This window comes from Balaenoptera physalus, assembly GCF_965194825.1.
Source record: "Balaenoptera physalus genome assembly, chromosome: 1".
Classification (NCBI taxonomy): domain Eukaryota; kingdom Metazoa; phylum Chordata; class Mammalia; order Artiodactyla; family Balaenopteridae; genus Balaenoptera; species Balaenoptera physalus.
In genome coordinates this window covers 173,863,867-173,891,408 of record NC_138882.1, presented here as the reverse complement: position 1 = coordinate 173,891,408, position 27,542 = coordinate 173,863,867, and the positions used below count along the sequence as shown (strand labels likewise).

General features: G+C 41.2%; 1 protein-coding gene across 5 annotated transcripts; it reads right to left on the bottom strand.

The window, feature by feature from the left end:
* Nucleotides 1–33: 33 nt before the first annotated feature.
* Nucleotides 34–27,488, bottom strand: TAF12 (TATA-box binding protein associated factor 12). 5 transcript variants are annotated; one of them, XM_082441252.1, is made up of 8 exons: nt 27,366–27,437; nt 13,675–13,759; nt 13,128–13,159; nt 12,718–12,969; nt 10,957–11,034; nt 7,764–7,878; nt 1,975–2,063; nt 34–511 (listed from the first exon to the last, which is right to left on the bottom strand). In XM_082441252.1, exons 3-8 carry the CDS (start codon nt 13,143–13,145, stop codon nt 476–478), a joined length of 588 nt encoding a protein of 195 aa, XP_082297378.1. In that variant the 5' UTR covers nt 13,146–13,159; nt 13,675–13,759; nt 27,366–27,437; the 3' UTR covers nt 34–475. The 5 variants fall into 5 exon arrangements, with proteins under 5 accessions (XP_082297378.1, XP_082297377.1, XP_082297379.1 ...); XM_082441251.1 differs by lacking the exon at nt 13,128–13,159 and having other exon boundaries at nt 27,366–27,468; XM_082441253.1 differs by lacking the exon at nt 13,675–13,759 and having other exon boundaries at nt 27,366–27,458.
* Between the last annotated feature and the right edge of the window lie 54 nt (nt 27,489–27,542).

The following is a 27,542-nucleotide window of genomic DNA, read 5'->3' as shown; positions in this document are numbered from 1 at the left end:
ATTTCAAAGGCTGTAAGCCATGCACCCTGTGTCTTTCGATTAATAACTTCTTTATTCTGGAAAAGCAAATGAAAGTCATATTCATATAAACACTGACATTACAAAGTACAGGGAAAAGGGGGAGGGAGAAGGAAACAAAAACCTCTACAAATTCTGCTAATACTCTCTCACCAAACAAGACCATAATGCTTTTCCCCAATTCAATCACTTATATAATAAACCACAAATAAAATCTTCTCTGGAAGATACACTGCTCCTCTTTGAGATGGCAGGAAAAAGGGACCGGAAGTTGGGGTAGGAGGCTTTATTCTTTTGGCAGATCCTCTCAGTCATTATAGATATTGCTGCACTGTTAATAAAAAATATATGCTTCTCTGTAAAGCATTAAAAAAAAAAATCCAAGGATGAGATGGCTGAGGTCTCAGCTCAAGTATCTCCAAATACATTGTTGTCCATTCCCTGACCTTCCCGTGTGCTATTTCTTGGTTGTTTTCCGGATCAATGCCATTCTCTGAAAGGAGAGAGAAATAAGCAATTACACAGGTTAGAGTCAGGAACTTTCCAGGACATCCACATGTGGCTACCAGGTAGCATGGTCTACACCATAGGCTGGACTCCTCAGGAACCTACAGGCACAGGGCAGCTCAGCAGACTCCTTCTAACTCAAGCACAGTCTGCGGGGCCCTAGGAGAAGTTTCCATAGGCCAGTGGACCCATTTCATTGACCAAAAGACCCCAAAAGCCCTATACTAGCAGGATGGTAAAAACAGTTAAAAGCAGAAGGTGACAGCTCCTGCCTTTTGGGGATTTAAGGGACAGGCCATCAAAACATGTGCTTTCTAGGCTTACCCCCTTCCCCTAATCTCCTTCTCTGATGATGGAGAAAATAAGCAAGAGGGCTCTGTTTTGAGCCTGTTGCCAACACGTAAAGGGAGCTGACATTCCTCACTTGATAACCTGCAATGAAGGAAACTGACCCTAACAATTTCCACCATAACCCATCAGGGAAACATTCAGATCATGGGTTTCAAATCTTACTATTACCAGCCACTGGCCAAATTAATGACTTGCTTTGCTCACTCTTTTTGACTAAGAGATTGTTTGAACATTATGATATTGGTTGATTGATAAATAAATAAATAGGGCTGAAAAGTGGATAATTTGAGTGCAGAGCCAAATGACCGTCTACTGCCTGGAGGGACTTCCTTCTGAACAACATTGCAGTCCTTTGATTCCGGCTATTGGTGGTCTCCTTGTAGGGCTTCCTCTATGAGCTCTGTAAACATACCCACTCCAGAGATCCCAGGCTATGGAAAAGCGAGGTACACTCAGCCAGAACTGCCTGACTGTGGCCATCAAGCTTGGAAAAAGCCCACTTTTCAAATCAGAGTAGCCAGTTAAATTAAGACTTGTCAAATGGAGGCCAACATTGCTATGAGACTGACCAATGACTGGGACAGCTTGTTCCCCAGCAGAAGTGGAGACAGGTTCTCTTACTCACCCCTCAGTTCTGCAGTAAGAGGGACGGAGAACAAAGGTTAAGCTGGGGCAGAGGCCAGACACCTGGCAGAGCAGCCTGGGTGCTACCTCCTAGCACAAGTACAGCATATTTCTACTTTCCTTAAAATGCCCTCTAGTTGGAGGGTCCTAGATGATGTTCAAATCAGCAACAATGAAGGAAGATTTCTTTAAAGAGATGTGGAGGGGGTGAGTTCCATACAGGTTAGAAGAACCTAGAATCAACAGCTTTAAGTGGCACCCATTAGAGTTGAGAGAAAAAACTGAGACCCCATATGGCAGCAACAAAGCACCTAGGAAAAATCTGGCTGATCTCCCGTGCAGCCCTGCTGCCTCTTGCCCTCTCTGACATTTGGGGGAAATGACAAGCACAGTGATAGTAGCTGTGTGCGTTCTCTCTGAGACACAGCTCAAGGGATCAGCTGTGGCTGGCCCGGGACTCTGAAGCCTTCTCACCTGTTTGTGAGCTTCTGTGGTGCAAGCTTTTTTGTAGGGTCGTATTTCTTCAGAGCCAAACCCTGGGATCCACATGTTCCACTGGCGTTCTGTAAGGAAGAAGCCCACACAGAGGTAAGGGGACCAGGAGGGTAGTGTCAAGGTGCAGTGTGACCCTCAGACAAGTGTCAGGGAGGACTAATCTGGGCAATCAACTGTACTAATTAACAGTAACTCTGCAGAGGGGCTCTATGGGACACAAATGGGGGAATCACATATGGTGCCTCCAAGGTTTTAAAGGACACTATCTGACCTTCTTGCAAAGAAATAAGAGGTAAATGAGTCAAAACTTTGAGTGTGGAGCCCTAAGGTTTCCATGCAGCTCTTCAGGAAAGGAAAGTTATTTGTTTCTTCAATCGTCTTACCCCTATGCTCAAGGTAACCCCTCTCAAACCGAAAGGAGCAGTAGGAACAGAAAGGCATTCTTTGCAACCTGGAGTTAAGAGCCAAGCTCCAGTTCTGCTGCTTCACTGTGGAGCAATATGACGTTGGTCTCAGTTTCTTCACCTTTTATATGGTAGTAACAACAGAAATAACCACCTGATAGGATGGTTGAGAGGCTTCAATGGCATAATGCAATCCCAGAGCCTGGGATAAATACATAGAGATACAGATACAGACACAGGTATGTCCATGCCACAGCTCCATGTCCTTGTGCCACTGGATATGACCATCCCTGTAAGACTGTCACTACAAGTTATCAGAGGGCAGAGATTTGGTTTTTCCACTTTTTCAGTAACTGGCAGAGCCACATGGCCCCCTAAATCCACATATAAAAGTGTCCTGGACTTCCCTAGTGGCACAGTGGTTAAGAATCCGCCTGCCAATGCACGGGACACGGGTTCGAGCCCTGGTCCAGCAAGATCCCACATGCCGCGGAGCAACTAAGCCCATGCGCCACAACTACTGAGCCTGTGCTCTAGAGCCCATGAGCCTCAACTACTGAGCCTACATGCCACAACTACTGAAGCCCGTGCGCCTAGAGCCCGTGCTCCACAACAAGAGAAGCCACCGCAATGAGAAGTCTGAGCACCGCAACAAAGAGTAGGCCCCGCTCGCTGCAACTAGAAAAAGCCCACGCGCAGCAACGAAGACTCAACACAGCCCAAGAAAAAAAAAAAAAAAAAAGTGTACTGCACTTTAAGTACATCCAATATAAAAAAAAAATAATTATACTTACACAAGATTATTTAGGGAATAAATCTCTACTCAAAAGGAGTTACATGGGGACTCCTTTATCATGCTCCCTTAAAGCACTGAAAACATTTGTTCTGAAAATTTGATTTGCCCCAGACAGGCACTTACTTAAAATCAAATTGAATATTAGTGGTTTTATAGTTATACTTTGTGTCTAATGCATAGCAAATATTGTGTGAATGAATGATTCACGGTTGGTTCTAGAATTATTTTATATACAGCTCTCTTCCAATATTTCTTTGAAAATAAAAATGAAACTTTCTGCTAATAATAGTTGTTGTCAGTACTTGAAAGTGACACTAAGATTATTCTCTGGAAATTACACTTTACAATCAACACAAAGTGGATCAGGATATGGATATGCAAAGCCACTTTAAAGAGAGTAGCTACCAGGCATGAATGCAAACATGTAAGTACGTGTAACTATATATTTAAATAAGTGTGTACAGCTGACCTTTGAACAAGGCAGGGATCAGGGGCGCCAACCCTCCCTGCACTTGAAAATCTGCGTATAACTTATAGTCAGCCCTCCAACCATGCTGTTCCTCCATAAATGCAGTTCCTCCATATTCACAGATTCAACCAACCGTGGATTAGGTAGTACTGCAGAATTTACTACTGAAAAAAATCACCTATAAGTGGACCATGGGCAGTTCAAACTTGTGTTGTTTGAGGGTTAACTGTATTTATATTTTATATAATATTAATAGAATAGCAACAACATTTAGTGAATAAAATGGCTGGGACAAAGCAGCACTGTGCAAAGCATTCTATGTTCATTATCTCATTTAACTTTCACATTTATGAAGAAAGATCCTGTCTCAACAAATGATCTTCACTTCAGACGAATCAAATGGAACATATGTCAGGTGTAATCACAATATAAATATTCATGCACTGTATAGCATTTATGGTAATATATATGATAACATATGTCTATGTGTAATATGTGTGTATTTGCATATACATGTTTATAATAGATTCTGATTAAAATATATTGTGGGGACTTCCCTAGTAGTCCAGCGGTTAAGACTCCGCACTCCCAATGCAGGGGGCCCGGGTTCAATCCCTGGTCAGGGAACTAGATCCCGCATGCCACAACTCAGAGCCTGCATGCCGCAACAAAAAGATACCACACGCTGCAACTAAGACCCGGCACAGACAAATAAATAAATAAATATTTTAAAAAAAAGAAATGTTATTAAAAATATATATATATTGTGGAAGTGTTAAAAAAAAAATATATATATATATATATATACATATTGAACACATATTCAAGTAAAATAGGTTAGGAGATACATAAGTTAATCAGTTTAGTAACCCTGAACATCTACATTCAATTAAACCTAAAGATAATGAACTAGTATGAATATATACTCTACAAATAAATATGCTTAATCAAAAAAAAAAACAGAAATAAAGAAAGACCATGTCAATCAGAAGGGGAGGTTATTCAACTATTCAAGTATAGAAAATAGCCGGGTCAGAAGCAAACACTGGCAGTGCCCATCCCAGCCCGTCCAGAAGAGAGCCATCAAGAGTTTACAGCCTCGCTGGCAAGCTTATCCTTGCTGGGTGCGGGGCAGGGAAGTTGTGGGCAGCAGGCCTACATGGTTAACACCAGGTTCCCTAACTCCCCAAACCCTGATCCCGGGCCTCCAAGCAACCTTCTGATTATGATTCAGGTTCCATTAGGCCCACTACAGAAGCTATTCTGGTCATGCAGACTTTCGAGTATCCATGTCTGTGATAATTCTTACCCTTAATGAAGAAACATATTCCAATTTTATTTTCAACAATTAAAATACAGAATATTTTTAAAAATAGGAATGTTAAACTTTGAAAGTAATATAATCTGCTGTGGGATTTTATTTTTTTTTGGTATGGTAAAATATACATAAAATTTACATTTTAACCATTTTTAAGTGTACAGTTCAGTGGCATGAAGCACATTCACACAACCATTACCACTATCCATCTCTAAAACTTCATCAGTCCAAACCAAAACTCTGTACACATTAAACAGTAACGCCCATTCCCCCATCCTCCTAGTCCCTGGTAACTACCATTCTACTTTTTGTCTCTATGCATTTGTGTTGTGGTGGTTTTAAAACATGTCTGTCATCAAGAAGTGGAGTCTGTATTCCCTCCCCTTGAGCCTGGACAGGTCTTTGTGATTGCCTCAAAGAACAGGAATCAGCAGAAGTAATGCTGTATGACTTCGGAGACTGAGTTACCAAAGGCCACGCTGTTTCTGCCAAATGGTTATGGGACACTTGTTCTAGGAGCCCGCAGCTGCCATGCAGAAGTCCAGCTATCCTGGGACTGCATATGAGGAGACCAGGTAGAGAAACCACAGAGACAGACAGAGAGAAACTTGTGGAGTCCCTGTTTTTTGAGTGTTCCAGGCCAGGCATCAGATGTGGACATGATGAAGCTCTGTTACAGGTTAAACTGTGTCCTCCAGAAAGGTGTATTGAAGTCCTAACCCCCAGTACTTCAGAATATACTGGAAATAGGGTTGTTGGCAGACATAAGTAGTTAAGATGAGGTCATACTGGAGGAGGGTAGGCCCTTAATCCAGCATGACTGGTGTCCTGTGAGGAGAGACACAGACACACAGGGGAGAAGCCCACGTGAAGACCGAGACACAGGCTGGAGCGATGCAGCTACAAGCCAGAGAATGCCAAGGATTGCTGGCCACCACCAGAAGCTAGGAAGCAGCAAGGGAGGATTCTTCAACAGAGGCACTGGAGGTTGCTTAGCCTTGTTCTTCTGGCTTCCAGAACTAAGAGGATAAATCTGTGTTTTTGTTTTCTTGTTTTTTTAAAAAAATAAATTTATTTATTTATTTTTGGCTGCGTTAGGTCTTCGTTGCTGCACACAGGCTTTCTCTAGCTGCGGTGAGCGGGGGCTACTCTTTGTTGTGGCGCATGGGCTTCATCATTGCGGTGGTTTCTCTTGTTGTGGAGCACGGGCTCTAGGCGCACGGGTTTCAGTAGTTGTGGCACGTGGGCTCAGCAGTTGTGGCACACGGGTTTAGTTGCTCCGTGGCATGTGGGATCTTCCCGTACCAGGGATCGAACCCACGTCCCCACCATTGGCAGGCGGATTCTCAACCACTGCACCACCAGGGAAGCCCCCAGTCTGTGTTGCTTTAAGCTATCTAGTTTGTGGTACCGTTACGGCAGCCCTAGGAGACTAATACGCCTTCCTTCAAAACACTCTCAGCCCCAGCCACCACCTGACTTCAATCACATGAGAGATCCTTAGCAAAGCTGCCCAGCTAAGCCCAGTCCACCCCCAGGCCCATGAACAAAACGAACAACTGTTACTGTTTTAAGCCATGTTTGTTACACAATAATAAATAATTGAAATAGCTGTCTTTTGCTATTAATACCAGCAATGTTTACCAGAAGTGTGTTATTTATTCCACCTCCACTACCAGCGCCTCCCGGAGCAGTATCTCCCTGACACTGGGAAGGAAGCCTTTCAGCCATGGGCTGATCTGCACTCAATCCCTTAATATCTTCTGCCTCATTCCCTTGGCCTGACTGTCTTTGTAGTCACAGACTGTCCCCTTTCTTTTGATCACACTGCAACCAATGCAGGGGGGTAGCTTATTCATTTCCAAGTGATTACAATTATCAGTGTTAGATGAGGGCTTCCCTGGTGGTGCAATGGTTAAGAATCTGCCTGCCAGTGCAGGGGACACAGGTTCAAGCCCTGGTCTGGGAAGATCCCACATGCCGCAGAGCAACTAAGCCCGTGTGCCACAGCTACTGAGCCTGAGCTCTAGAGCCCATGAGCCATAACTACTGAACTCACGTGCCACAACTACTGAAGTACGTGCGCCTAGAGCCTGTGCTCCACAACAAGAGAAGCCACCGCAATGAGAAGCCCACACACCGCAACAAAGAGTAGCCCCCGCTCGCTGCAACTAGAGAAAGCCTGCACGCAGCAACAAAGACCCAACACAGCCAAAAATAAATAAATAATTAAAATATATATATATATCTTAACAACAACAACAACAAAATGTTAGATGAGTATCTCCCAGAAAAACCGAAGCTCAAATTTAGTGTCTATTAAGTAGAACAGCAGAATACAAAATTATATGTACATTATGGATATAATGTTCTTGAGAAAAATACATCAATAAGCTAAAAACTGGAAGGAAAATACCATTATATGTATGGTAGAGATATAATAGCTACATTTACTAAGCTCTTACTTTGTGCCAGTCACTTTACGAACATAACCCATAATCCTCACAACGACCCTGTAAGGAGGGTATTATGATCCCCGCTATACAAATGAGGAAACCAGCTCTAAGAGAAAGTAACTAGGAAGGATAAGGTGGTACAGTTAGAAAGTGGCACACCCAAGGCCAGGGTTCATTCCCCCTACCATGCATGGATTTCTCTTTCCTGCTTAATGCTACTATTGCATGAATACATAAATCCCAGAGCCCAGAAGTCTGATCCCGGCATGAAGGTTCCTGGAGGAGCAATGGTGTGGCTACCTCAGGGAGAAACGAGACCACATACCTAGATGCAGCTGGACATCTTTCACCTCCAGGGTGCTGGACTTGCGATGCCGAGCAAGCTGGCACGCTGCTGTCACCACGCTCTCGATAAAATCATCAGCAATCTGCAGCAGCATCTGGGGGAAAAAAAGTGGGGGAGAGTAACCATGACACTGGCAGGGCAGGCTCCTGTTGCTGGGACAACTGTATCTGCTTGAATCACATATTCAGTCAGGCTTTCTAACAGAAGGCCTGGAATCAGCATTTGAGCGAAGGTGGGGAAGAGGAGTAAGGACCACAAGAGAAACACATTAACTCATTAACCAGGTTAAGAGAAACTCACACCTTTCTGAGGATGTACTTTCCATACTTTCTACCTAGCAGCTATCAACCAGCCCAACCCCTACCCCCTCCACATCTTCTTATGAATTAGGTAGGAAAATAAAAGTGAATCATTAAATCCTCACTCCCTCATATTCTCTTAAAGCATTTTTATTTCCATTATATCACCTAGTCCTTATAATCATCCTGTGAAAAAAATGGGGCATAGATTTTACCCTAACTCTATAGAGGAGGATGCTAAGATTCAGGGAGATTAACTTGTTCATGGCCATGTAACTATTAAGCAGCAAAACCAGGATTCAACCTCAAGGTTCTGAGTCCAAATCCTGGATTCTTTCCAGTTCATTATCAATTATTTCTAGACTGTGTGAAGAGCAAAATCAGAATTCTGAAGTTAAAAATCTACATTAAAAACACTGAAATTTTGATCAGTGAATACCTTCCTCATGGCTTCCTCTGCTGACCAAAAAAATAAAATAAAATAAAATTACAACCATAGTTATAAACATTCCTTGTTCTGCTGGACTATCAATGCATTGTCATCTTTCCTATGGAACCAAATGGATACCATCTAAAGGAAAGATTTCTAATTAAACATGGCAGATCAACTCTAAAAATGACCTCCTCTCCTTCCCTACACCCATTAAAATAACAAGAAAGGAAAAAAAAAAAAAGACATATAAATCCACAAAGACAGCAAGAATAGGAGAGAAAACCTTAATGGACAAGATATTCCAATAAACTTTTAAAGTAAATTTTTGTTAAGAGGTAACAAAGGAAGAATGGGAACTGACCTAGCAGACAGAAGGTATAACACAAATGCACGCAGAGGGGACGCCAATGAGAACGAACTGATTTGCCCTTCGCAACTCCTAAGAGATCCAGGATTTGGAGGTGTGATTAACCACAGAAGACTGGACTGAGGTATGGAGCTAAAAACTGGACAACTGTTACATGTCTGTACAGAGTAGTCCCCCAACCCCCACACTTCAAAAGCAGCCAAGTGACTTCCCACACGTACCTGACCCAGAACACAGTAGGTTTATTCCCCAGAAAAACTGAACAGGAGTGGTTACGGATGAGAGTACACCAGACACAGCAGAGACAAGGGAAAGACACAGCCCCTTTTTCTTGCCTTGCTTCCAGAATGTTAGGAGCTAGAGATAAACCCTCCAGATAGGAGACTAAAGGATTTTTCTCTGCATATACCAAATGATTCCAAAGAAAAGGCTTACAGATACTGATTAGGGAATCCCCCATTAAAAAGGCTGACTATGGACAAATTATTCTGAAGTGAAGCCAGTGGTATGCTGGAGCCAGATTAGATGAGGTCATCAAGGCCAATTATATGCATTTCTTCCAATCCTGCATTCAGTGACAAAATGTTGATAGCTTAAAATAGGGCATAGTGAGAATATTTACACCACAGAAATCAGGAAATGCTGAAAGTCAGAGTCTTTTTCTCCACAGAGCTGGTTGTTAAACATTTACCAATACATGACTGGGCAAAGACCATCAGTCAATAAGTTCTGCTTCAAATCAGGTTTTTAGTGGCTCATTCTTTAAGAACGGATAGCCAGGATCACCAGACATTTGAAGAAAGTCTCCAACACTAAAAAGAAAATAAACAAACCAAAGGGGAAAAAAGGGACCCAGAGGAAACAAGACAATGCAGGGAAAAGAAGAAAATGTCAAACAACGTAATTAATATCCTTAGAGAGAAAAATAAGATACTACAACCGTAAAATAAGAACAGAATGGCTTAGGGAAAAAAAAGTCAACAAGAAAAAGTTCATGGAAATTAAAATTTTTATTATAAAAGAAAGTTAAAATTTAGAACATAAACTAAGGAAAATCTCCCCAGCAAGTAGAATTTAGAATTACAAAGAAATGAAAAAAGAGAAAAGATAAAAAACCTAAGAGGATCAATGCAGAAGATCCAACATCCAACCAACTGTCATTCTACACAGAAAGAAAAAAAGCAGAGAAGAAATTATCAAAAAACTAAGATTAAAAAAATAGAACCTTCATACACAGCTGGTGGGACTGTAAAAGGATGGAATGCTTTGTAAAAACAGGAAGTTCCTCAAAGGAAAAACACAGAGTTACCATATGACTCACCAATTCCAGTCCTAGGTAGATATCCAAGAGAAATGAAAATGTATGCCCACAGAAAAATTTGTACGTGAATTAAGAAAAAGAAAGAGGGGTTTCCCTGGTGGTGCAGTGGTTAGGAATCCGCCTGCCAATGCAGGGGACACGGGTTTGAGCCCTGGTCCGGTAAGATCCCACATGCCATGGAGCAACTAAGCCCATGTGCCACAACTACTGAGCTTGCGCTCTAGAGCCCGCAAGCCACAACTACCGAAGCCCATGCGCCTAGAGCCCACGCTCTGCAACGAGAAGCCTGCGCACCACAACGAAGAGTAGCCCCCGCTCACCACAACTAAAGAAAAGCCTGTGTAAAGACCCAATGCAGCCAAAAATTAAAAACAAAAAAAGAAGAATATTACTTAGAAATACAGAGGAATGTTCTAGAAACAATTAAAACTGTTGAAAGTGACTGCCTGTGAGCAGCAGCCTATGCCCTTTTTGACAGGCAAAAGTAGCAGTGCTGTTAGGTATAAAGTGCTAGGCATTCTCCTAGGTGATTTGTATAAGTTATTCATGGGACCCTGACAATAACCCTGTAGATAAATAATATCATACCTTACCAACACAGGAGGAAGCTGAGTCTCAGAAAAGTTAACTGACCCACCCACAGAGCCAAGTCTCAAATTCAGACTTGTCTGCCTCTAAAATCTGTGCTCTTAACGGCTATTCTATACTATTTCTCAGGGACACAGTCTCTGGGGTACCCAATCCCACCTTACCTCCTCCACATCTTCATCCAATTGCTCATTAGGATCCACTTCTCTTACTAAGTCTTGTAATTTCTTCTTGGTCAATACCTAAAGTTAATTGGGAGAACATTTTTTTCAGCCAAGTAGCAAAGAAACAAACACCTCATTACCCTATAATGAAAGGCTATCAATTTGTTGGGTTTGGTTTCTACTTTCCAAAGAATTATCAGTCTGGCTTACTTGGTGCTATTACTACAAGACTATAGTCTCAAGACAGAAATAGCCTAGGGAAAGGCAAAAAGAGCAATATGGAAGAGAGGCCAACATCTGTCAGATAGTTTTAGTAAACTCTACATTAATTTGCAATTTTCTGACCACCACAAGTTGTACAGTGCCTCTGCTGCCTTTGGACAAGCTCTTCTACCCTTCTTCCTACCTGCTCAGCTCACAGTGCCTCCTTTCTGATGCTCTCCCAGCCCACCCAGGTAAAAGCAACCACTTCCTCCTTTGGCCTCCACTGTACCCTGTGTACCCTTCTATCATTGTGTACATTTATAAACTTGCCTGTTTCTGACTTAATAGGCTGAGGGCTCCTTGAGGGCAGGGAACATGTGTTCATCTCTGTATAACTAAATATCGATATTTGTGAAAGTATGTACAACTATGATCTCTCTTTCATAAAGGAAATGTTATACCACATATATATGCCACTAAAGAAGGATCAAAAGACATACACTAAAATGCTAACCATAGTTATTTTGGGGTGGTGGTAGAATTTTGGGCTATTATTCTTTCTCTTTTTCTATAGTTTTGTGATAAGCATTGCATGACATTGGAAATAAGGAAAAAATAATAATTTTTAAAATAAATATTTGTTAATAATGTCTCAGATCTATCCATTCAACCATCACTTAATTCAAGCCTTTGCCACATACCTTGATTTACTGCAAAAGTCTTAGACTTGGTGTTCCTCCCAGTGTGACCCCCTTCCTACCTTTCTTGTCCCCTTACTGTCAAGTTAATCCTCCTAAGATATACGACTTTTATTATGTTACTTTTAAGCTTATTAAATATTTGCAAAGATTGTTTATTGACTAAAAGTTCCAACGGAAACTGACTAGCATAGGCCTAGTATGTTCTGCCGTAATCCTACCTATACAATTTTATCTCCTGCTCTTCTCCAACACCACACCCATCATGGGTTGGTCTCCTGAATACCTGCCCAACACTTCCCATTCACCGTTGCTAGTTCCTCCCCCATTCTCTTGAACTGTTGTCTCCTCATCCTATTCTACCCAGCCTACAAGGCCCAAGTCAAGAGAGTATACTTATTTCTTATGGCTCTGGAGGACAGAATCAAGATCATGGGTAGAAAGAGGGGGTCAGATTTTAGAATCACTGCAGAAAATAAAGGCAGCAGCTAGATGAACTAGGAGAAAAGACTGGAGGCAAGAGTACTTTCATTACAGGAATAATGAATAATGAATCCATTAATTATTTAACTATTTTATTTTATTTAACAAGTATATAGCATATATATTTATATATAAATATATAAAAACCTGTCACAGGCAAGGTGTTGTGTCAGTGCGTGTATATATGGATGTATGTATATGCATGCACACACATAAATACTACAAAGTAAAAACTGATAAATGTACATGATATTTCGATAAAGAACTTGAGAAGTCTGAGAGGAAGAGGCAGCAACTGAGATGGACATCTCTCAGAGTATTACTGCTTCAAAGAACAGATAAGAGGTGCCCACAGAGAACAAAAAGCGGATGATACCTGATTGTTTTCAGGGCTGAGACGCCCTCCCGTCCCAGGAGTGCCTGGGATCTTTACCACTGTAGTGCTATTGGCCATGGAGCCTTGTGGAGGGGTGCTAGCTGGTTCTGGTTTTATTGATGAGAAATTGGACAGGTTGATTAGGGCTGAGGGGCCAAACTGGTTCATAATCTGCCGCGCTTTGGACTTCAGCTCATAGAGCTTATCGAGATCCTGTTTCTTTTTGGAGCTATGAGGACCAAGGCCAATCAACTGTAGAAGAAAAACAAGAGAATTAGCTCTGGAAGTACATGTAATAAAGGATGAGTTTTAAAAGTAAAATTCTATGAGGTCTGTCAGACTTTGAAGGGTCTTCATTTGATACCTGCACATTGAAAATGGAGGGAATGAAGAACGTTCATTGCTCTCACCTGATATTTAGAAACCATCTCTTCTCCAAAAGCTAAATAAAATAGTCCACACAAGTGAAATAAAGAAGAAAGTAAATGAAATGAGGAATCTTATGTACAAAAATAAACTAGAATGAGCAAGACATTTTTGAAGACTTTGTAAAAATAGAATACTTGGTTAAGTACTACATGCATTATTTTTGAACATCAAATAATGCTAAACTCAAATAAATCATGGCACAATCACATACTTGAAACCTAGTCACAAAACTTCAGAAAACAGATTAGTTCATTTTGGCGTTTCAAAACATGCTTAAGTCTATGTCAGGGCCTAATAAACACAATTTTTAGCAATTGTTAAAAGTAAGCTCTTCACTGTCATCAAGGGCAAATTTTCTCTGAGTGTTAGCAATCTTTAAATACATGCAGAGTCTCTAGGCTGGAGTAGCCAAGACTTCTAAATTTTAGAGCCATCAGGCTGACTTCGTGGACATCAGCTTTGGTGTCATCAAGATCAGAAGCGCATTCAGGAAGTTCCACCCACAGTGACCTCAAGGAGCTTACTTACAGCTATCTGAGTGTCTAGATCTTTAATTACATCAGCAACGGCTGTGAGCCCGGTGAAATGAGAGGCAGCCATTTTCAAAAGCTACCTGTAAATGAACAACTGGCATCAAGCACCACCCTTGCCACAGAACCATTTCAGTTGCATGGCCTGCACATCTTCAACAACCAGAATGCAGGCAAACTGACTGTGGAGAACATTTCCTTATTCCAACTGGGCACCAAGAAAAACATCTCCATTTCTTTCATATACAACTTTTAAAATTAATTAATGATGACAATAGTAACATTAAGACTCTCTTCCAATAAAATGAATGTACTATTGTTAAGAGATAAGCTAGCAGCATATGAAATACTTTATTGGCCAAAATTGTGGTATTTGAACCTGCAAGAATCATGGCAATGTTTTCAGAACTTGATAAAGCTTAGCAACCTGAATGAGTACCTATTGCTGAGTTCCTCTCCAACAAATTGTCTAACTCTCTAATACAAGAAATCATCTTCTCCTGGTTTACCCTTGATAAAAGCAACTAACTATGCACTGGTTAAATGCTCAAGAGAAACTTGTTGGCCAAGAGCCAGCTGAGGGGGGCAGCACAGCATCAGGACTACTTTTTTTTTTTTTTTTTTTAATGATTTCCTAACTCCCCTCCACCCAGCTTCCTCCTTAACTCTTTTTTTTTTTTTTTAATTAATTAATTTTTTTTTTTGGTTGTGTTGGGTCTTCGTTTCTGTGCGAGGGCTTTCTCTAGTTGTGGCAAGCGGGGGCCACTCTTCATCGCGGTGCGCGGGCCTCTCACTATCGTGGTCTCTCTTGTTGCAGAGCACAGGCTCCAGACGCCCAGGCTCAGTAGTTGTGGCTCACGGGCCTAGTTGCTCCGCGGCATGTGGGATCTCCCAGACCAGGGCTCGAATCCGTGTCCCCTGCATTAGCAGGCAGATTCTCAACCACTGCACCACCAGGGAAGCCCCCAGGACTACTTTTTTAAAACCATATGTGGTCCACGTCTCCTTTTCCCTTACCCACAAATCTTACCAATGGAAGAAATGGGAAAGGAAAAGATTGTTAACATGGTAACAGTTGTCCTAATGTTATAAAAGCAAACTATTTTCCCAAATCAAGTCCTATGAAAAAGCCTATTAAAGATTATCAGTATGAACATAAGCCACCGCAATGAGAAGCCCACGCACTGCAATGAAGAGTAGCCCCCGCTCGCCACAACTAGAGAAAGCCCGCGAGCACCAACAAAGACCCAACACGGCCAAAAATAAATAAATAAATTTACAAAAAAATAAATAAATTATATAAAATGTAAACAGTTGATCAATCTGGAATGGGGGGAGTAATACACTCCTCCTTTCACACACTCCTCCATTCCAGATGGAACAGATATTTAAATTTTAAATATAAAATCATATACTAGATAAAATATAGAATATCTTTATTTTTTATTTATTATTTTTTAAAATTTATTTTTGGCTACGTTGGGTCTTCGTTGCTGCACGCAGCCTTTCTCTTGTTGCAGAGCACGGGCCCTAGGGCACGCGGGCTTCAGTAGTTGTGGCACGTGGGCTCAGTAGTTGTGGCTTGCGGGCTCTAGAGCGCAGGCTCAGAATTGTGGTGCACGGGCTTAGTTGCTCCGCGGCATGTGGGATTTTCCTGGACCAGGGATCAAACCCATGTCCCCTGCATTGGCAGGTGGATTCTTAACCACTGTACCACCAGGGAAGTCCTTATTTTTTATTTTTTTTAAAGATTTATTTAGTATTTATTTATTTTATTTATTTTTGGCTGCATCGGGTCTTAGTTGTGGCACACGGGATCTTCGTTGAGGCATGTGGGATCTTTTGTTGTGGTGTGTGGGCTTCTCTCTAGTTGTGGCGTGTGGGTTTTCTCTTCTCTAGTTGTGGTGCGCAGGCTCCAGGGCGCATGGGCTCTGTAGTTTGCGGCACGCGGGCTCTAGTTGAGGCGTATGAGCTCAGTAGTTGTGGAATGCGGGCTTAGTTGTCCTGCATCATGTGGGATCTTCGTTCCCTGCCCAGGGATCAAACCCGTGTCCCCTGCATCGTAAGGTGGATTCTTTACCACTGGACCACCAGGGAAGTCCCTAGAATATCTTTAAAAAATATTCAGAAACCTAAACTTAGCACTTTATACAAAAATTAACTCAAAATGGATCACAGACTTAAATGCAAAATGTACAACTATAAAACTTTTAGGAAAAAACAGGAGAAAATCTTTGGGCTGTAGCTAGGCAAAGAGTTCTTAGACATGACACCAAAAGCATGATCAATAAAAGGAAAAACTGATAAATTGGCCCTCATCAAATTTTAAGTTTCCTCTGTGAAAGCCCACGTAGAAAGGATGAAAAGACAAGCTACAGACTAGAAGAAACTACATATCCAAAAAAAGACAAACTACATATCCAGCAAAAGACTAGTATCTAGAATGCATTAAGAACTCTCAAAAATCAATAGTTCAAAAAAAAATTAATTCAGTTAGAAAGTGGACAAAAGACACACCAGGCATTTCACCAAGGAGGATACACAGATAGCAAATAAGCAAATTGAAAGACACTCAATCAAAAACATTAGTCATTAAAGAAAAGCAAATTAAAACTACAATGAGATATAACTACACAACTATCAGAATAGCTAAAATAAAAAACAGTGACAACACCAAATGCTGACGAGGATGCAGAGAAATTGGATCACTCACACACTGCTAGTGGGAATGTAAATGGTATAGCTACTCTGTAAAACAGTTTGCAGTTTCTTAAAAATCTAAGCATGTACTGTCACAGAGGAGCCTAAAAAGACATGAAGACTAAATGGAAAAACTAAGATCTGAATAAACTATGGACTTCAGTTAATAATAATGTATCAGGGACTTCCCTGGTGGCCCAGTGGTTAAGAATCCACCTTCCAATGCAGGGGACCTGGGTTTCGATCTGTGGTCGGGGAAGTAGGATCCCACATGCTGCAGGGCAACTAAGCCCACGCGTCACAACTACTGAGCCCGGGGCTTCCCTGGTGGCGCAGTGGTTAAGAATCCGCCCACCAATGCGAGGGACACAGGTTCAAGCCCTGGTCTGGGAAGATCCCACATGCCGCGGAGCAACTAAGCCCGTGCGCCACAACTACTGAGCCTGCGCTCTAGAGCCCGCAAGCCACAACTACTGAGCCCACGTGCCACAACTACCGAAGCCTGCGTGCCTAGAGCCCGTGCTCCGCAACAAGAGAAGCCACTGCAATGAGAAGCCCGCGCACCGCAACGAAGAGTAGCCCCCGCTTGACACAACTAGAGAAAGCCTGCGTGCAGCAATGAAGACCCAGTGCAGCCAAAAATAAATAAATAAAATAAATTTAAAAAACAAAAAAAACTACTGAGCCCACACACCACAACTAGAGAGCTCGTGCGCCGCAACTACTGAGCCTGTGTGCTCTGGAGCTCGCGTGCCACAACTAAAGAGAAGTCTGTGCGCACAATGAAAGATCCTGCGTGCCACAACAAAAAATCCCGCGTGCCACAACTAAGACCTGACGCAGCCAAAAATAAAATAAATAAATAAATATTAAAAATAATAATGATAATAATGTATCAAACGTGGTTAATTAGTTGTAATGACTATACTATACTAATGTAACATGTTAATAATGGAGAAACTGGGTACAGGGTATATGGGAACCCTGTACTATCTTCCCAAATTTCCTGTAAATCTAACACTGCTATCTCAGGAGGGTCTCCTAAATAAATAAATAAATGAATGAATGAATGAATGAATGGATTTTAAAAACTGCTCTAGTAAAGAGTTTATTAAAAAAAATGAAAAAAGGAAAAAAAAGACCAAATCACGAATACACAAAACCACAGGAATGAATCTTAAAATATTTAGGTGAAAAAAAAGCCAGTCTCAAAAGAATACATACTATATGATTCCATTTATATGAAATTTTAATATCTAATGATCTAAAAACAAATCTCTAGTGACAGATGGGGCAGAGATTGACTGCACAGGGGCAGGTTGGAAGTTTCTGAGGTGATATAAACATTCTATATCTTAAGTGGGGGAATGCTTACACAGCTGCTACATTTATCAAAACTCACAGAACTATATGTTTACAATGTATACATTTTATTGTATGCAAATTATACCTCAATAAAGTGGATTTGGGAAAAAAAAAAACAAAAACACGCAACTACTGTATGACCCAGCAACTGCAATCCTAGGCATTTATCCTAGAGAAATGAAAACTTATGTTTACACAAAAACCTGTACACGAATGCTCATAGTTTTATTTGCAATAATCAAAAACTGTAATCAATTCAGACGTCCCTTAATAGGTAAATCATTAAACAAACTGTGGGGCTTCCCTGGTGGCGCAGTGGTTGAGAATCTGCCTGCTAATGCAGGGGACGCGGGTTCGAGCCCTGGTCTGGGAAGATCCCACATGCCGCGGAGCAACTAAGCCTGTGCACCACAACTACTGAGCCTGCGCTCTAGAGCCTGCAAGCCACAACTACTGAAGCCCGCGAGCCACAGCTACTGAAGCCCACGCGTCTAGAGCTGGTGCTCCACAACAAGAGAAGCCACTGCAATGAGAAGCCTGCGCACCGCAACAAAGAGCAGCCCCCTCTCGCTGCAACTAGAGAAAACCCGTGCGCAGCAATGAAGACCCAACACAGCCAAAAATAATAAATAAATAAATAAATAAATAAATAAAAAAAAGAGTCCATGTTGTATGATTCCAGTTATGTAACATTTTTGTTTTTCTTGTTTTTTTAAAAATTAATTAACTAACTAATTAATTAATTAGGTTGCACCAGGTCTTAGTTGCGGCAGGCGGGCTCCTTAGTTGTGGCTCACCGGCTCCTTAGTTGCAGCACGTGGGCTCCACAGTTGTGGCAGGCAGGCTCCTTAGTTGTGGCATGCGAACTCTTAGTTGCGACATGCATGTGGGATCTAATTCCCTAACCAGGGATCGAACCCGGGCCCCCTGCATTGGGAGCGTGAAGTCTTATCCACTGCGCCACCAGGGAAGTCCCCTATATAACATTTTTGAAATGGCAAATTTTACAAACAGAAGACAGATTAGTGAGGTTGTCAGGGATTGGGTGGGAGGGAGGGAGGTGTGGTTATAAAAGGCAATATGAGGGGCCCTTGTGATGGAATTGTTCAATATCTTGATAGTGATGATGGATAAATGAACCTATAAAAAGTGATGAAATTGTATAGGACTTAGTACTCATACACATATAAGCAAACAAGTGCAAGTAAAACTGGGGAAATCTGAATAAGATTGTTGGGTTAAATCAATGTTGATATCCTGATTCTCAAATTACACAACAGTTTTGTAAAATGTTACCGTTGGGGAAAACTGGTGGTGCAAAGTGTACAAGGGATCTCTGTATTATTTCTTATAACTTCATATAAATCTACAATTATCTCAATTTTTAAAAATTGGAAAAACAATATTCTCAAGAATAAATAATATCCTTCTAAGGATGACTTTACAAAGCTCAGGAGCCATAAAAGAAAAGACTAATATGTTCAATTACACAAACATAAAAATGTCTGTATGGCAACAAACGTAACAAAGTTAAAGAACAAAAGACAAGCTAGCAAAAATATATGCGAGATATATCAAAGGACTAATTTCTTTTATATATAAAAAATAACTACAAATCAGTAAGTACCAACTACCCAAAAGAAATATTGTGAAGAAATATGACAGTACAAGAAAAAGAAATTCAAATGGTTCTTAAAATAATGAAGTGATCCTTATTCTCATTCATAATAAAAATGCAAATTAAAACTACAAGGTACTATTTATTCCCCATTTGGCAATGATGAAAAAGTTTTATAGGCACTTCCCTGGTGGTCCAGTGGCTAAGACTCCACGCTCCCAATGCAGGGGGCCTGGGTTCGATCCCTGGTCAGGGAACTAGATCCCACATGCCACAACTAAGAGTTTTTCTTTTTTTTAACATCTTTATTGGAGTATAATTGCTTTAAAATGGTGGTTGCAACTAAGAGTTTGCATGCTGCAACAAAGATCCCACATGCCGCAACTAAGACCTGGCACAGCCAAATAAATAAATAAATAAATAAATAAAAGAAATAGTTTTATACATACTGTGTTTGAAAATTTTATGGAGAAATAATCATTTCATAAGTTGCTGGAGTGGGGGAATATAAATTAGTTAGAGGCCTCTATAAAGAGCTACTTGGCTGTACCTACCAAAATAAGAAAAGCATATATTGTTTTAATCCCATAGTTCTATTTTTAGCAATTTATATTATAATTGAACTTGTATGTGAATAGAATACTATGCATACAAGGAATTTCAACCTAAATGTCCATCAAAAGTGATATAGTTAAATAAACTAGAATATAACTATATAATGTAATAGACTGAAAAAGAATGAGACTCATGAAAATATTATGCTAAGTGAAAGAAACCAGTCACAAAAGACTACATATTGTAGGATTCCATTTACATGAAATGTCCAGAATAGACAAATCTATAGAGACAAAAAGTAGATTAGTGGTTGCTAGGGCTGAGGAGTGGGGGAGAGGAATAGGGACTGACTTCTAATGTTTATGGAGTTTCTTTTAGGAGTGACAAAAATAATCTAGAATAGATTGTGGTGATGGTTGCACAATCCTGTTTGTAGCAAAAAACCACTGAATTGTATACTTTAAAATGATGAATTGTATAATATGTGAATGTCTCAATAAACCTGTTTCTAAAAAACGAGGAAGCTCATGAAATTACCTTCAAGATACACTGTTCATTGAAAATGCAAGGTTCAGAATAGTGAGGATAGGGATTTCCCTGGTGGCGCAGTGCTTAAGAATCTGCCTGGAGCTTCCCTGGTGGTGCAGTGGTTGAGAATCTGCCTGCCATTACAGGGGTCATGGGTTCAAGCCCTGGTCTGGTAAGATCCCACATGCCGTGGAGCAACTAAGCCCGTGTGCCACAAGTACTGAGTCCACACGCCACAACTACTGAGCCTGCGTGCCACAACTACTGAAGCCCATGTGCCTAGAGACCGTGCTCCGCAACAAGAGAAGCCACCGCAATGAGAAGCCCGCGCACCGCAAGGAAGAGTAGCCCCCGCTCGCTGCAACTAGAGAAAGCCCGCGCGCAGCAACGAAGACCCAATGCAGCCAAAAATAAATAAATTAAATAAATAAATTTAAAAAAAAAGAATAGTGAGCATAGTTTGTTATCACTTATTTAAAAAGACACAGGGCTTCCCTGGTGGCGCAGTGGTTAAGAATCCGCCTGCCAATGCAGGGGACAGGGGTTCGAGCCCTGGTCCGGGAAGATACCACATGCCGTGGGGCAACTAAGCCTGTGTGCCACAACTACTGAGCCTGCGCTACAGACCCCGCGAACCACAACTACTGAAGCCCGCGGACTTAGAACCCGGGCTCTGCAGCAAGAGAAGCCACCGCAATGGGAAGCCCGGGCACCCCAACAAAGACCCAACGCAGCCAAAAATAAATAAATAAATATTTTTAAAAAGACACATAATTACAAATGTATAAATTATTCCTGGAAAGATGCATAAGAAGCTGATAACAATGGTTGTCTTGAGGGGGATAGCAGAATGGTAGTACCTGGGTGGTCCATGGGACCAAGGTGCGAGACTTATCTTTCATTGTATACCCCAAATTCTGTAATATATGCATAAGTAACCTATGAAAAAAATTAAAATAAACTACTATCTGGTTTGTTTCCACTGAAGAAATAGGTAATACTGACCCCTGTTTTTAAAATATAACAAAAAATATAGCAGTAGCAACAAAAATAAACCTTGACCTTTATCTCACACCTTATACAAAATATCAATAAATTAAAAACTGATCACAGACTTAAATGTGAAAATGTAAAACTATAAAACTTTTAGAAAACATAGGAGAAAATCTCCCTGACTTTGGGTCAGGCAGAGTTCTTAGATACAACACCAAAAGCACAATCCACAAAAGAAAGAAATTGATAAAGTGGACTTAATCACAATGTAAAACTTCTGCTCTGCAAATGAAAACAAAGACAAGTCTGAGACTAAGAGAGAATATTTACAAATCACGTATCTGACAACTTGTATCCAGGATATATAAAAGACTCTCAAAATTCAATAAGAAAACAACTCAATTAAAAAAATGGGTAGGGGTTTCCCTGGTGGCGCAGTGGTTGAGAATCTGCCTGCCAATTCAGGGGACACGGGTTCGAGCCCTGGTCTGGGAAGATCCCACATGCCGTGGAGCAACTAGGCCCGTGAGCCACAATTACTGAGCCTGCGCATCTGGAGCCTGTGCCCCGCAACAAGAGAGGCCGCGATAGTGAGAGGCCCGCACACCGTGATGAAGAGTGGCCCCCACTTGCTGCAACTAGAGAAGCCCTCGCACAGAAACGAAGACCCAACACAGCCATAAATTAATTAATTAATTAATTAATTTTAAAAAATTTAAAAAAAAAGGGTAAAAGATCTGAATTGATCCTTCAACAAAGATATACAGATGGAAAATAAACACATGAAAAGATGCCCAATATCATTATTCATTAGGGAAATGCAAAATAAAACCACAATGAGATACCACTAAGTATCTATTAAAATAACTAAAATTAAAAATAAAATAAACAGACAAGTGCTAAAGAGGATGTGGAGCAACTCAAACCCTCATACATTTATGATGCGACTGTAAAATGGTGCACTCTTTGGTAAATGGTTTGGCAGTTTATTATAAAATTAAATAGACACTTATCATATGACCCAGCAATCCACTCCTAGGTATTTACCCTAGAGAAATGAAAACTTACAGTCACACAAAAATCAGTATGTGAATGTCTATAGCAACGTTATCCATAATTGCCAAAAACTGAAAACAATCTTTCAACTGGTTAATGGATAAACAAACTATGGGTATATCCATATAATGGAATACTACTCAGCAACAGAAAGGAAGAACTACTAATACACACAACATGGATAATCTCAAATGCATTAAGCTAAGTGAAAGAGGCAAGACTCCAAAGGCTACCTGTATGAGTCCATTTACATGACCCTCCAGAAGAGGCAAAGCTATATGGATGCAGAGCAGATCAGTGATTGCCAGGGTTTTGGGATTGGGGAGGGTGTGACTACAAAAGAGCAGCATGAAGGAAATTTGGAGGGTGGTGGAATTGCTAGGTAACTTGAGTGTTATGGGGCTTACATGACTGTACACACTTGTCACAACTCATAGAACTGTACCCTCAGAAAGGTGAATTTTATGGTGTGTAAATTTAAAAATAAGTTTAAAAAAAAAAAAAAAGTTAAAAAAAATCACAACATGATCAAAATGGTCCAAATTACCTGTTTACTGACAACTTTCGTTAGCCCAATTGTAGACGATGCTGGTCAAGCACAATGGAATGAAGTGACCATAAATAACCTGAATTCCATTATGTAATATACCATGGTTGCCTTCGGGCTACTCAAATTTCTAACTCTCATTTCCTTAGAATGACAAGAGGTAGGAATGTACTACTGAGTAAAAACAGAGGCATTAACTGTGGGACAGTTTGAGAGAACAATTATAACAGGAAACTCTTTCCTAGCTCCTACTATGTGGAATTCATGTGCTATGGGATTCAAGAAGTCAGGAAAGTCCACACCCCAGGGATCTACAGTAGAAAATACTTAAATGATTTTATCAAAACAAGATAGCTTGGCTGGGAGTTCAATTAAATAACCAAGACTATCCTCCCTCCCCCTACCCATCGCACTTAAACTGTAGTTGATAGGCTGCGGATGACAAGCCCTAATTGCTTTCCCTTTTAACAACCTTGTACCTCAACAGAAATCCAGTTGCAACTCTATTATTATTATTGTATCAAGAGGATCTGATTTTTCAGAGAGTAGGAAAACGGGGGAGACCTTGCAGTAGAAGACTGTGGTCTTCTCTGGGAATCTGTTCCATTAACAGATTTTTTTTTAAGTGAAGAGAATAGGGGAATAGAAGACTGGATTGTCTTCTTTTATTTTGGCTACCGCATGGCTTGTGGGATTTCGGTTCCCCAGCGAGGGATTGAACCCGGGCCACGGCAGTGAAAGCACCGAATCCCAACCACTAGACCACCAGGGAACTCCCTGGATTGTCTTTAAAACCCTTTTACCTCTGAAATGTTTAGGAATTTATTATTTAAATAAATACTGGAGTAAAGGGGACAACCAGCCTGACAGCATAAAAGCCCTAACACTATGGTACATGACTTAACGATTTGGGTTTTCTACCTGGCTGTTTCTTTCCTCACTGGCTTGTAGATGTATCTAAACAAGTTCATGCTTCCCAGCCTAAATAAACCAAAAAGAATCAATTATATTGCAGTCTGTGAGACCTGAGAGCAACAGAAATGTGGGATTTTTTTCCCACTAGTTTGACCAGTTTGACCCTGTTTAGGCAACTTTGACTTAACAGAAAAGTAGTACAGTACAGTGGTTCAAGGGATGGACTCTGGTGGCAGTGTCTGGGTTCAAGTACCAACTCTGCCACTTATTAGCTTTATGTCCTCAAGCAAGTTACCTAAACACTTTATGCCTCAATTTCCTCATCTGAAAAATGGAGTTAATCATAAGGTGTACCTCATTGTTGTGACAATTCACTGAGTTTATGTATCTAAAGCACTTATAAGAATGTGTGGCACATACTAAGTACAATTAAAAATGTTTGCTAGTATTTTATATATGCTCTCCTCTTTTAAATCTTAGTGATAAAAGTTAGTATATTAAACCTAAAAGGTTGCACCCATCCTGCTATGTACTGGTGGCATCCTGTAACTATTCTTATTACTACAGACATTAAAAAAAGAAAAGTGGATTAAAAAACAAAAAGTAGTGGCAAATGGTCAGCAGGAGGCTGATGAGAGGTACTGTGGCACAGGGAAGACCCAAGTCAGTTGGGCTAGGTGTCATCCTAGCTCTGCCACTGAGTTATATGAGCTGCCTTTGACCAGAGTTTCTACATCTATAATTAGAAGAACCAGGCAAACTCTAAAGTCTCCTCCAGCTCTAACAATTAGTGTAAGATTTAAAATTAAGTCCATATGTACAGATTTCAAAGTTTGTCTTCTGCCTCCAAAACACCTGTGTCACAGTGCAGGCTATAAACACTGCTGATGTACTACCTCCAAAGCACTTTGGGGCTTTCCACAAACACCTTCGGTCAAAAGTAGTATGTTCTATGTTCACATCAACTTTAACACAATGATTTTCTGATCAGGTACTTACTTAGAAGTCCTATTCTAATAATTCAATCAGTGTTAGAGCCACAAATGAGTGAAATAAGTAGTACAATTTGCAAATGTAGATGAGGATGATAACTCAGGAATAAACTACTATTAACTAAACCATCAAGTATTTTGAAATGGTGGTATGGCCATGCTTTACCTCATAATTTGGTGTAAGTTTTGACCACTTGCATTTAGTATAGGCACTTGCAAACAGTTTAGGCAAACCCACTGGGAACAAAGTTATTGCAGTTTCCCCAATCATCTAGTTCATGTTACAATAATTGTAAAGTTAATCCAATTTAAGCCCCTGTTCTTCAAATTGGTCTTTCTTGGCCTCCTAAATTTAAAATTAAATATGTCTTACTCCAATGTGAGGGAAAGTTCTATTCAGGTCCCATTTTTCTATCTTGAATATCTATGCTTCTTTAAAACACAGGAATTTAGTTCTCCTCAAATACTACACTACATAAATACCCTAATAAGTTACAGTACTTGATAGTAAGAGGAGTCTTGAGGAGGAGGGAGTGCTTTCATTCAATGCCATGCTTTGTATAACTATTACCTCTATCTTGCTGATGAGCAAGCTGAGACATGGCGAGGAATCCACTTAGAAAAACAGAAAAAAGTTTTAGTCAAACACAACTGGGTTTGACTATGGCTGGGCCACTTAGTAGCATGGGATTTCAGGCAAGGCACTTAACCCTTCTGCACTGATTTCCTTGTATGTACAATGGGACTAACAATAACTAACTTGTGGGGCTGTAAGTGATAATTAAATGATCTAATATTTGAAAAGTGCTTATGATGATATCTGGTTAGTCTAAGTTTTTTTTTTTTTTAATTGGAGTAGAATTGCTTTACAATGCTGTGTTAGTTTCTACTGTACAATGAAGTGAATCAGTATTTGTATACCTATATCCCCTCCCTCTTGGACCTCCCTCCCACCTCCACCCCCCCCCCCCCATAGTCTGAGTAAGTTTCAGTGAAAGTATTACTGAAGAATGAAAGTGACTGGTCCAAGTTTCTCCACCATCCTTATCTAAAAGCAGCCATCTTCCCTAAATGCTTATGCTAAAAATAAAGGGTACATTTTACTTATTTGTGACTTTCTAAATGACTTACTATATTGTTGAGGGGGAAGGAGCTTCATTTAAAGGTTTCCTAACTCGTAAGTGACATTCATTGTATCAATGTCAATACAGTTAACAAGACCCAAAATAAAATACTAGAATTTGTAAAAACTTCCCTCTTGAGTTTGAAGTTAGAGCAAAGATTCTAGAAGCATGTTTTCAAGGAATATTAACCAAGCATCTCCTATCTGCTATGCAGAGCAGGGTACTGTATCAGAATCATGATCTAATCAATCATTGCCTCACTGTAATCCTAAACCTTCTTTGGACTTTAGCCTCCTTATATGTAAAATACGAGTTTAAAAAAGATTATCTTTCCGGGTCCTTCCATCTCTGCCATCCTCTTTTTTTGAGATGCAGAGATCTGTGCTCAGAGTTGGGTGGAATGGGATTTAAAGCACTTATCAAGTATATAGCTGAGTTCAAACTGCTTCAACTTTACAGCAGTGCTTCGCCAGAACGAAGCAGAAAACGAAGATCCTTGCAAGTGGGCTTCCTAGACTGTATCCGACACAAGATAAGCCTGCCAAAAGCCAAGTAGGCAGCGCGAAGGAGTCGTCTTTCCCTGAATACATCCTTTACCACTCTTGGTTCACCCAATATGAGAGAAAAAAAAAAGGATCACTATATTTTTTCCGAACTCTCTCCCTTTCCCTTGGAGGCTGATCTCCTCACATCCATGGCCCCTTATACTGTCCGCTTTTAGGAGCTAGTGTCCTCACAGCCCCGTTCCCTCAGGTACTTCGGAGTCTCCAAACCCCGATCCCGTCCCCACAGAAGCCCGTCTTCACTGCCCGCTCCTGTTCTTCCCAAACCCAAGTGTTCTCTTACTGCTCCTGCCTCTCAGGAACCTAAGTCTTCGCCGCCCTGTTTCTGAATCCTTAGAAACCTGGGTCTTCACTGTCCCGCTCCTACCGCTAAGCAGCCCAAGTCCTCACGGCTCCGCTTTTACCTTTCAGGAGCCCGTGGCTTCACGCCCCGTTCTCTTCCGACCCTCTCCTCTTAGGAGCGCGGGTCCTCACAATCCTGTCCCTCTCAGCCCACTTTCCCTCGGGTGCCGGCTAACTCCGTCCCCTTTCCCTAAGTCCCGCCTGGAGCCCAGATCCCCACAGCCGCGTCTTCTCCGAGCCCCGAGCCCCTCAGTCCCGTCCCAAGAGCCCGATTCCTAACACAGCCCCGTCTCCTCCACAACCTGGCTCTTGAAACACTGACCACTGTGGGTCTGGGTCCTGACTCCCTCCTCCCGCTCTTCTTCCTTAACTGCCAGGGCCCAAGACTCACAGGCAGCAGCGTCTATCTCCCCATGATATGCGGAGACTGCCCCACTGAAGCGCTCGTCTCAGCAGCCGGTCCGACTGCTTGGCCCTCCCCGAGTACTTCCGGCACCGCTCCCCGCCTCCAACCCGGAAACGCGCGGCTCTTCCGGCCGGCGGGCGCGCGCCTGGCTTGCACAGGCGC